Raw genomic sequence first — 12,948 nt, 5'->3', positions numbered from 1 at the left:
AGAAGAGACATGAAGTTGGGAAGGAGATGTAGTGGTGGGAACACTATAAGGATTTGGAAGGAGGTAGTGATTGATGGTTATGATCAGAGTGCATCATACAAATGAGTGAATTTTTAATAAATAAATAAAATATAATTTAAAATAAAAAATACAATTTTAAGTTAACAGATCTAATGATTTCTTGCTGAAAAATTATCACCAAGAGGTATTTCATAGAAAATAATAATCACTGAACAGAATCCCTTAATTTTCTTGCCATTCCCTCTGCCCCTATAAACAACTAAAAGATGCATTCATATATACTGTATAAAATTAATATCAGTTAAATCAATCTATTTCTTATTCTCCTTCTCAGACAATAATACAATTAACATTATGATCCTATTTCCTCCTTTGCTGTTACTTTGCATGTCTCTTTAGGTCTAATTTACAGAAAAAGCTACAGTGTGAATAGAAATATATTTCTGCCTTAAAATTTTGATTCTGAACATTTCATGAATAGCTATCACCAGCATGATTTTCCATTGCAGTTCCCTAAGTTTGCAGGTATCTACATATTCAGTCTCTGTCATTAACATCTAAAATTTAACAATACTGTTAGAGCACTGGTCTTTAAACTATAAGTTCACAGATGGAATCATGATTTAATGAAACCCCAGAACAGAGGGAAAGCTTTTTTGTTTGAATGCAGAAAGATGAAGGTTAACAACAGGAGTCTTTGTAAATGTGTCATTCAGAAACGTATTTGAAGCATAGGCAGGGATAGCTCTTTAGTTTATGAATTCAAACAGCCTGTAAGGCAAAAAGAAAGCTGGAACCTACCAGCTGCTGGAGATGTTACTTTGAGCAATCCCTTAATAAAGATTTGTTATATGTCAAAATACCCCTAGCATAAGTTTACTACTGGAGTTAAATGAGATAATGCATCAGAATTAGCCAGCACAGTGTTTAGTGATGCTAGGAGGGGATACAAAATGTCCATTTTATTATTGAATATGTACAAATAAGCATCCTATTAATAGCCAAACACAATAGAAAGAGCCCACCTGAGTATAATTACTTAATCCTGATATCCTTGTTAATAATCATAGTTCGAACCTTTTAGTTCCTAAATGTTCTCAGTGTGCTGAAATTATAGAACACATGATTAAAATTTGAATCAATAATTTTATAATCCATACTAGAAAGATTCTATGACAGTTGTTAGGAGAGCATAAACTGGAATACATAAAAACATGCATATTATTATTATTGTTACACTAATCATAGACATTATATAGACTACAGCTGTCCTTAAAATCTACTACTTAAAATGGTGATAGAAAGCCTAGTCTTATAAACATGCAATTATGTAGAATGCATGAAAGTGATAATGTTTCTTTTACTTAAAGTCATACATATTTATGTGATGACCATATTTCTACGAAAAATGATTCTACAGTAAATATTGATGAAAGTATTTGCATAAGAAAATCAAACTGGGATGGGGACAAAGAATAAAACCAAAGACAGGAAACAAGATACAAATCCATGTAAGTCACTTTATAGAAATGTTTCTTACTCATCTTTATGAGTTTTTCTTTGAAGATACACATGATTTTATTGCCTATTTCAGTTGTGAATTTTTTGCCCCTGTTAAGAAGGTATCAATGATGAGGACAGTTTATGTAATGAAATACTTAGAATTACTGAAACATGTATTCTGATCAAACATTCCCTGAGCAATTATTTCTTAAGCAGTCCACTAGGCATTGCAGAAACACAGATGAGCTTTGGTTCTCTGGTTATAGCACAATTTTGTCCTGAGTGTATGATTTATCTTTACTTACATAGGCATCACACTTTCATTAAGCATTTACAGGGGCAAAGGAGAGGAATTCCAGTGGGACTTCACAGCACTAAGAACATATAATTTAAATCATCCTTAGGTTGCGAGAAAGTTTGCTGAGCACTAGAAGCAATATTTGATTGTAAGACATTCTCAAGGCTTATCTGACTTACTCATCCTTCTCCCAAATACTCTCTCTCTCTCTCTCTCTCTCTCTCTCTCTCTCTCTCTCTCTCTCTCTCTGTGTGTGTGTGTGTGTGTGTGTGTGTGTGTGTGTCTATCTTGCATACTTTCTTATTTCCAACTCTGGTCTTCCAATTGCCTAGTCTCAAAATCTGTTATTTAAAGCTCTTTTCTCATTCTCTAATTCTGGGCCTGTTTGGCTCAGCTGTTGAGCTCCAAAATGTTTCTTACACCCCGTTCATAGATTTTTCAGGCTGCTCATCCTTGCTAAAATAGACTTGTAAGATGTAGTTTTGCCTCCCACTTTCCTGTGATATCATTTCCTCCTACCACATAAAATGAAGGGTTTTTTCCTAAATTGTTAATCATTTTACTTTAATTTCAGAGCCAGAATGTTTCTGTATGAGCAATAGAAAAACTGAACCTGTCTGCGTGTCATGTATAATACTCCGCACATTCCTGAAACAGGAATCTTCTAGCTCTGCTGATGTAGAACTGTAACACATGATCCAGATCGAACATACCTTATCCTTCCCAACCTCATTTCCTTTATTCAAAAGGCTCACCTACTTAATTCTGCCTCGTGTATGGTTCCTTGTTTTCTGCCTCTATTTGGTCATACTGGACTGTGAGATGCTTGAGAAGGATTTCAGAGACAGTTGGTCTCTGTATTCCTCACTGCACTGAGAAGCTTTAATGAGTATTTGTTGAGAGCTATTGGGATGCAGTGGAATGAAATGAAAGGTCAGTTCCTTTGGCAGGATTACACCAAACCTTCTCTGTTACATGAATGTCTAGATCATTTTTAAAGGTCATCAGATAAGGATATTTCATATTCTTGGCAACCCAAATGTTTGAAATTAACTTCAAGGAAAGGATAGGTGACTGACCTTCTAATAGGTTATTTGGTTTGTATTAATTAGCATTTAGCACAGAACATCCACTGGAGTCTGAGCATAGCATAGTGTGCATTACATTTAAAGCTTCATATTTTAATGACCTGTGAGAACATTGTTGATGTTGGCAATGAAGCAATGTTCAAATATCTAGGTCTGAAAAAATTTGGTAACCTAGCTGAGTAAATGAGACTCCATGTCAGTCTGACTGCTGTGGGATACAATTCTTTAGTGATAATTTCTCCTTTTGATGGAAATTCCCCTCAAAGAGAAAATTCCTTTCCAATTAATTTAATCTCCAACCCACAGAAGACACTTCCTCCTCAACAGTATCCCTACTAATTTAAGATAAAATTCCTTATTAGCATCACTAAAACACTCCACTTCTCTGACAGAGATTATTTGCCAGATTATTTCTGACATATTTCAAGAGTTCAGTGTAAAGCATCTTCAACAAATGGTGCTGGCACAACTGCATGTCAACCTGTAGAAGAATGAAAATAGACCCATATCTATCACCATGCACAAAAATCAAGTCCAAATGGATCAAAGAGCTCAATATCAATCTGAACACACTGAACCTGATAGAAGAGAAAATGGGAAGTACCCTACAACACATGGGCACAGGAGATCGATTCCTATGTATAACCCCAACAGCACAGACATTAAGGGCAACATTGAATAAATGGGACCTCCTGAAACTGAGAAACTTCTGTAAAGCAAAGGACATTGTCACTAAGACAAAAAGGCAGCCTACTGACTGGGAGAAGATCTTCACCAACCTCACAACAGACAAAGGTCTGATCTCCAAAATATATAAAGAACTCAAGAAACTAGACGTTAAAATGCTAAATAACCCAATTAAAAAATGGGGCACTGATTTGAACAGAGAATTCTCAACAGAAGAAGTTCAAATGGCCAAAAGACACTTAAGGTCTTGCTCAACCTCCTTAGCGATCAGAGAAATGCAAATCAAAACAACTTTGAGATACCATCTTACACCTGTCAGAATGGCTAAAATCAAAAACACCAAGGATAGCCTTTGCTGGAGAGGTTGTGGAGAAAGGGGTACTCTCATCCATTGCTGGTGGGAATGCAAACTTGTGCAACCACTTTGGAAATCAGTGTGGCGGTTTCTCAGGAAATTTGGGATCAACCTACCCCTGGAGCCAGCAATACCACTCTTGGGAATATACCCAAGAGATGCCCTATCATATGACAAAAGCATTTGTTCAACTATGTTCATAGCAGCATTATTTGTAATAGGCAGAACCTGGAAGCAACCTAGATGTCCTTCAATGGAAGAATGGTTGAAGAAAGTGTGGAATATATATATACATTAGAGTACTATTCTGCGGTAAAAAACAATGACTTCTCGAATTTTGCATGCAAATGGATGGAAATAGAAAATACTATCCTGAGTGAGGTAACCCAGACCCAAAAAGAAGATCATGGGATGTACTCACTCATAATTGGTTTCTAGCCATGGATAGGGGCCACTGAGTCTATAATTTGTGATCCTAAAGAAGCTAAATAAGAGGGTGAGCCCAAGGAAAAACATATAGTTATCCTCCTGGCTATGGGAAGTAGACAATTGTCGGGCAAAAAATTGGAATCTTGGGGGTGGGGTGGGATAGGGGTAAGAGGAGATGGGGAGAGAAAAGTGTGAAGGAGAGGATGGGGGTAACTTGGGGAAACGGGATGATTGGAGATAAAGGAAGGTTGGATAGGTGAGTAGGGAAGCACATATCTTAGTTAAGAGAGCCACCTAAGGGTTGGCAAGAGACTTAAACCTGGAGTGGCTACCTGGTGCCAGGGCAATGTCCCCAGTTATTTCCTTGGGCAGCTGAGGATAGGGAACCTGAAATGACCCTATCCTATAGCCATACTGATGAATATATTGCATATCACCATAGAACCTTCATCTAGCGATGGATGGAGATAGAGACAGGCCCACACTGGAGCACCAGACTGAGCTCCCAAGGTCCTAACGAAGAGCAGAATGAGTTCTCAAAGAAATCTTCTAAATGCTCTCTTCAAAGGAACTTCTGAAAAGATTGAATAGGAAGGTTTTTTTGTTTTGTCTTGTTTTTGTTTTACTATTTTTTTTTCAAAATTTGCAATCAACTAAAATATTTACAGCTGTCTGAATTGACCATTTGGCTGAATTTAATACTAACAACCAATATACTTTCAATTGGTAATTGGAAATTTCGCTGAAATTGTTGATCTTGATTGCATTTTTTGAGCTTCTAATATACCTTAAAATGAAGTGGTGCTGGAATGAAGATATCAAAGGGTGGGCTCACCAATTGTACATGTGTGTCTACAACATTCTCAGTGAACTTATAAGATTTTCAAATATTTTATATTGTTTTTCAGTTTTGGAATATGCACTCTCTAATCAGATCAGAATTTCAATCTTTATTAACAACACTAATGTCATTTCATTAATTTTCCTATCTGTATCATCCATAAGAAACAGAAATTTGGGGGTTTGGATGTGGCTCTGTGGTGCAGTACCTGTGTAATCTATGTCATTCTATGATGTTGATACTAGTTTTGAATAATAATGTAAAAGAAAATAGACCTGTTTGTTTTCTTATAAGAAACAGAAAGTGAGTGCATCCAGATGGTAAGGGAAGTGGGGATGAACTGGGAGGAGTAGAGTGGGAGGAAACAATAATCAAGATATATTATTTGAAAGAAAATATTTACCTTTAATAAAAGGAAAACAGTCTAAAAACAACAACCACAGCAAAATAAATCGAGATAGTTCAATGATTTCGGGCTGTTCACTGATAGTTAAATATTCGAAGTATTATATATGGTAGGAAATGTAGCAATGCAAAAAGAGAAAAGTTAACGATTTACTTTGCTGTTGAAAGGAATTTTTTTCATTTTCTTTGGTTTATACTTTTGAAGACAATAAATCTATAAAATGAATCAATGATTATTTCAATTATCAATTATTTGAACTAATTTACCTAAAAAATAAGGATGGAAGTCTAACACAAATGATTTCATTTTGCACTTTAAATTTAAAATACCATGTGTCTTTCTGGTGTTTTAAATCTGTAAACACAAATCTGCCAAGGAGTATGTAAATGGTTAAAATATAGAATTGTCTTTACCTTGAGCCAGCGGGCTTATTTTTTTCTATTTTCCGTATGCATTGCACATGAATATGATTGCGATAAAACATGTTGCATAATCAACTTGCACACAATCATTTGCTTTTTTGCTTCAAGATTATTTTCATAAAGCAATTTCATGCTCATTGGAAATGGCATATTTTCCAGTAATGGACAATCTATTCAGATTTTATGACAATATTTGTCAAATATCTTACATAATGTGGGAACTATTTACAAGGCTTAATCAACCCTTAAACTCCCACCTTTTAAAATCACATTGACAACACCCATATTGGAGATTAACTTAGTAAAAACAGTACAAAAATGAATGAAACATTATAGGTCAATTTAAATTATTGACTAGTAGCCTTCTGTCCTACCAAAAAATGTCATATGAGTTGATATATATAATTTTATAGACCAGAAAGCAAAGAGCATAACATCTACAAACCTTATGTTGTTGTACTCGGCATTTTAGGTCTTCAAGATCAGGTCCAAAGGGCTCTTCCTCCATTTTCTTTGTTCTCTCTTCTGTTTTTGTTAGCCAGTCATCTAGCTCTTTTAATTTCTGGTTCTGGAGATCCATTAGAACTTTGTGTAAACTAAAAAGTAAAAATTAATAATTATTATGACCTCTACTAAAACTGTTTACTTTTTAAAAAGACACATCTACATAAAACAGACATAACTAATGGCCTATTTAAATTTTTGCATCTTAGTGTATTAAAAACTACAGGAAGAAAATTTCTAAAGCTATTATTTCTTCTGGTTACACTGCAGCTATTTTGTGCCTTCAGATATGAGTGTGTATGCATATATGTGTGTGTGTGTACAAATGCACGTATGTATGTATGTATGTTTGTATGTATATATATAGATATCAATTTCAATAAAATTTCATTTAGCTAACAAAATGATAGCACACTTAATAAAACAAACTGTGATAGCAATATAGCTGAGTGAGTAGAGGCACTTGCCCTGAAAACATGGTGAACCATATTCAATCTCCAGAACTCACTGAAATTTTGAAGGAGAAAACCAATTCAATAAGGCTGTTGTCTGAACAAAAAACATATGATGTTATATACATACTCACCTATACATATGTGTGTGCACACACATAGATACACATATTCATGCATGCATACACAAACACACTAATAATAATAACAAAAATTAATATTAATGATAAAATTTTAAAGTAAAGCAGAAACTCTAAATAAGTAAGTTAATGCATATTATGTTTGATATTCCTATTATTTAGAATATACAGTAAATATTACAACCCATTTTCTTTTTTAATTTGTGAGATACAAATAAACACACATAATGCATAGTTATGAGATAGCATCTGGTGCTTCAACATATATGTAATTGCATAATGCATAATATGGTTGAATATTTTTATCTCCTCATATGGTTTTCTGTCTTAAATGGCAAAATTCTTAAATTCCTTTATTCTAACACTTTTAAATGAATAGTATGCTTCTGTAATCTGTAGTCACATGGGTATGTAATAGCACACCAGAAATTATTTCTCCAATGTAACTATAACTTAGTAACTATTGATAAACTTTACCCCATCCTTCTAATAAAGTGTTGGTCATGTTTTCAATCAAAATATTTAATTTTATTTTTATTTTTCCAACCATCATAATGTGACAGGATTGATAATGAACTTGTTTTAAGTTTCAGCTGAAAGAAACTGAAGCGTTTTTTGCCCTGGATTTCCACTCCACAAGAGGACAGGGTAAACTATTAAACAGTTAAATATCACGTAAAAATAACACTAAAGGGTAGACTCCTATGAGAAACTTGTGGTTCCAGCAGAATATACCCTATAGAGTAATTTAGATATATCATTTGATATAGAATCTGTAGTATAGATTTGTGAAATTAACAGTGATATTGAACCACTAAAATTTTTAATATATTGTTATGCCTAAATATACACAAATGAGTGTTTTCCTTCAAAGACACATTAAATAATAGACTGAGTAGTAGATTTATAGTCAAAAGGCATTCATTTACTGCCTATATTTTACCCTACAATCATATCTTAGACATTTTTACTTCAATTTCTAGCTTGAGAAACATGAATTACTACCTTAATCATAACTAGAAAGCTGTACGGAGAAGGTGAAAACACATGTTGACACAATTTCATCTGTTAATTCAGAAAAAAAAACCTTGCAACTCAAATGTAAGTTTTTAAAATAAATGGTCTTTACAAAATTTATGTTTAAAGTAGTTATAGAATCAATAATATGCTAACACTAACTTGAGTTAGTAATTTGGTTTTTTGATTTAATGGAGTCCTTACCAGAAATTTGTATCTATAAACACAAAATATACATATCACTGGGTTTTAAAAATAATTCAGTTTACACAATGTATTGACCTCTAGCATTTCAGGGGTGTATTTATCCATTTACACTGAAGTCTGAAATCTATGAGTATCAACTCTTATTCATTAGACAAAAACATATTTTTGTTTTATGGGCAACAGAGATAAGACATAAATTTTAGTAAAAAGAAAAGTAAACTTTGTTAAACCACTTAGACAATGAATACCATCTTAGCACTGAAAAGAATAAAATATAAGTCTTTCCCTTTCTTATTGTAGTCTTTTTGAGAAATGACAGATAAAATGATTTTATGATAATGGTCCTCAGTATCTTTCCTTGATTTTTTTCTGTTTAGTTTGTAGGGTTAGATTAAAGATCTCACAATTTGAACAAAAGAAGAGCATCTCAAATTACTACTTTCATTTAAATAAAAGTTTTAATAATGCATCATTTGATAGGCAAGAAAGAATTGCATTTAAAAATGTTCAATTATTTGCATCTATACACATATATCTCATTCAGCAAGAACTGAGTTTCATATCTAGGCAGAAAACTATGTGATAGTAATTAATAAAAGGTATCTTAAATATAATTAGGTAAGTACATAAGTAACAATTAAAATAAGAGAAGACAATCATTACGGGTAAAGAAAGAAATCAATGGTTTTCTAGAATTAAATGAAAATGAAATATAACACACACAAACTTATGGAACACAGTGAAGATACATTCTAAGAGGCAAGTTCATAGGATTAAGTGCCTACGAAAGTAAAACAATGGAGTAAACTTATATTAGCTACTTAATATCACAACTGATATCTCCTGAACAAAAGGAAGAAATCATGCTCAATGAGCAATGTCAAGAAATAATCAAGCTCAAGGATGAAATCTATAAAATTGAAATAAGCAAACAAAAACAATACAAAGAATAAATGAAATAAAAGATGGTTCTTTGAGGAAGTAATTAATGTTCTAGATTAATTATCTAGATTAATGTTCTAGTTAACTTCGATCTGTGACACAAATCTCTCCAAAAAGCAAAAGCAAATACACAGGGGATTCTGTGAATTTATTTTGATATGACTATTCAGTTTTTACCCTATCCTCATCTCAAGTCACAGAGCCAAGGAAACATAAATGGCCTAAAAGTGAATTCTGACCTAAGCTCCATAAGATAGAAATTTCATGTGACATAAACTGGAAATTAACCTTATAATAAATCTAAAACACAAGCAAGTAAAGGTTATGGTAAGATAATGCCTAGACATACATAAAAACATAGAATAATATATCCCATAATAGAAAATGTTCAGAGTAACTTGTATTAACTATGTACTGTGTTTTTTTCTTTACAAGTCTTGTCTAGATATTGACAATACTAGTTCATATATATATATATATATAGCCTCATTAATAGGAAATAAATCCAATTATTGCCAATAGTTAAAAATAATTAGATACCATACATAAACTTAAGACATGACCACTCTTAAGTGGTCTAACCATGTTGAGAACACCCACCTTGCCTCCCCATATGGCACCAATCTTTCAATTTAAATCTTAATTATATTTTACATACAACCCTAAATTCTCTGATTTGTCAGTTACTGCATTATACCTTTTCTTCTTCATACCCAACTCCCGTTATTCCCTTATGCAATTTTTATCACTCCTGAAGCCAGATATTTGTGTTAGATGCCCCATGATCTTCAGTATGCTTTCTCAAACACACACACACACACACACACACACACACACACACACCACCTAAAAATACTGCTTTGATTCACAGGTTTGATTAGGTAGTGATTAGGGAATCATGCAGAAGAGGGCAAGAAAGGTTTATAGGAGTCAAGGACACCACAAGCAAGTGGCCCACAGAATCAACTAACCAGGTCCCATAGGGGATCAGAGATTGAACAAGCAATCAGGGAGCCTGTATGTATCTGACTTAAGTCCTCTACACAACTCTTATGAATGTGTAGCTAGCTGTTTTGTGGGACTCCTAACAGTAGGAATAGGGACTGTCTATGACTCTTTTGCCTGCTTTTCAGACCCTTTTCATTCTACTGAGTTACCTCATTGAATCTTAATATTAGGGGATGTACATAGTCTTGTTATTCCGTGTCTGGTTGATATCCCTGAAAGGGCTCCCCTTCTCTAAAGGGAAAGGAGAAGTGGATCTGGGAGAGAGGGGAAATAGGAGGGTGGGAGGAGAGAAAGGAGGGAAAGCTGCAGTTAGGAGGTAATAAATGAGAGAAGAATAAATAAAAAAGAAAATATCACAAGTTTGAGCTTGAAATATAAAAAGCTTCTCTAGGTGAAACCAGTATTGTCATCTCATAAATTAGGCTCTGCATAACAAGGATACAGGTAAGATTCTTTCTTACTGAAAATCAATGCAACTCATTTTTAAGGTGAGTTCTAGAGAAATTACTTAACAATTTCTCAAACTCTGGATGAGTACAAAGACCCCAAAGGTCCTTGCTTTAAGTGACATTTTTTTTTTCAAAATACAGCAGTGTGACCTAATTCTGTGCTCTTAACCTTGAATCATTTCACTCTATTATAAGCAAAACATTTTTATTAATTTGAACCATATAAAACTGTTAATATTTGAATTCTTTGCCCCTGGAAATTACAATATGGACCAACTAAAGGCATGATTGTAATGAGACGTTTTTATATTTTCAAGTAACATTCTAAAGATAGGGATCTATTTGAAAAAACTGTCAAATTTACAAAGTGAAAATCTATCACTCACAGAAAAGAGTTTTCATTACCCTCACTTTCATTTTTTTTTAAGTTGTCATTTAGAAAGTGAAGTTGAATTCACAAAAAGATTGAGCACATATATCTAAGAATATATTATCAATATGATAAATTTATGAAGGCCAAAAGATAATCCTGACAATATTGAAAGCCTGTTAAGAATTCGATAGTTTGAATTGGTGCAAACATCATTCAACCCTTTAGATCATTAAACACAGACTATAAATTGCCTTTATTGTGGTGAGGTATGTCCCTAATCTCTCTAAGACTTTATCATGAAGTGATGTTTGACCTAGTAGAAGTCTTTTCTGAATCTAGTGATATTATTGCTTGAGTTTTGTTTTTCAGTCTGTTAATGTGGTATATTATATTCATTAATTTATATATGTTGAATTTCCACATGTGGCTACTGCCTGAAATACTTTGTTTCCCTGATAATATGGCTAGTATAATGACATGCATCAATAAGATTGATTTCAAGAATATTTCTATTGTCAGACATATGGTTAATATAATTTGCTGTTCAAGGTATAAGTATATCTCAAAGTCAAATGGTAAGTAGTTAAATTTCCTGTTTTGTAAATGTTGTCTTCTATAGTATAAGCAGTTTATAGGTAGATAGACATAAATAAATATGAGGTTTCATAAATCACCTGTCTCCATGCATGTGGTTTATGTTAGTTCTTATACCCAACAGTGATTTTAGTCTTTCAAATATGGCCATTTGTGGGGTCCAGTGGTTGAAGTCTAAATGGTGTAAGTGACTACCCTGAGAACAAGAAGGTTATTTTCAGTGCTGGTTGTTGATTAGAGTCTCTGGCTGAAGACATCACAAATTCTGATTGCACTGTTAAAGTGTAAGGTTGAACCATGTTTGAAAAATTTTGTCAGACTTCTAATCCATATCTTTGTATCCTGAATCATTAATGACATGAATTATACTAGTTCAACTTTACGATAATATAAATAAAATCCAAAGTGAAACATCTCATTTGATAAATTTCCTAGTAGACAATGAAGAGAATAACTGACAAATGGGTAACTTAAGTATACTTTAAGCATAAGAAAGTATTCTATGAGCTTCTAGTTGCATGTAAGTAAATGTTTAGCTAAAATTAAGACTATATAATCTACCCAATACAACTATTTTGCTAAAATTTTCAAGGTATCATTTGTTAGTAAATAAATTTTCAATTTCATTAGTATGATTTCAGTCACTAAATGGCATTTATTTGAAAGCAAAGCATGCAATAAAAAAATCAGTGTCTTTAGGTTTTGTTGTCAGCTTAAACTATGGGATGATGTCTCACATGTAATACATAACAATTGAACATCACTGGTGGTTTTTTTCTAATCTATAAATTCAGAATATGTCACATCATTTTACTGGCTGTATTTCTTTCCTAAGAACTATATATGGAAAAGAAAGAACCATATATAGGAAGATAATCATGAACTTCAGGAAATTCCCATAGAAGCTGCCCTCATAAATGCTTGATCTTCACAATTTTGAATTGAACTACTCCATGATTTATCAAGTCTATATATTTTCTTTTGTAAAATATAATACAAATGGTTAGAGCGCTATATATTTCAAATAATTTTATAATGGATATCTGTAAAGTTAGACAAATTCTGTAAGTATCATGAAAATAGGCAATGATTACTAAAAAGATGTACCATTTATTATTTATAATACTTTCCATAAAATGGAAATTAAAAATTCCTAGACTGCTATACACTTAAGATCAGGGTAGCATCCCTTAAACTTAGAAAATAGCATAA

The 12,948-nt window shown here is 32.9% G+C and overlaps 1 protein-coding gene across 2 annotated transcripts in view; it reads right to left on the bottom strand.

Annotated features, from left to right (window-relative positions):
- The window catches only part of Dmd (dystrophin), a 2,258,623-nt gene that overhangs the window by 1,468,929 nt on the left and 776,746 nt on the right, over nucleotides 1-12,948 (bottom strand). For both annotated transcript variants that reach the window (XM_057760244.1, XM_057760245.1), the window contains one exon: nucleotides 6,496-6,646. In XM_057760244.1, coding sequence (XP_057616227.1) covers nucleotides 6,496-6,646 — 151 coding nt within the window. The remainder of the gene's footprint in view (nucleotides 1-6,495; nucleotides 6,647-12,948) is intronic.

Source organism: Chionomys nivalis, chromosome X, assembly GCF_950005125.1.
Source record: "Chionomys nivalis chromosome X, mChiNiv1.1, whole genome shotgun sequence".
NCBI classification, from domain to species: domain Eukaryota; kingdom Metazoa; phylum Chordata; class Mammalia; order Rodentia; family Cricetidae; genus Chionomys; species Chionomys nivalis.
The sequence above is the reverse complement of the archived record's forward strand: the minus strand, read 5'-3'. Positions and strand labels throughout refer to the sequence as shown.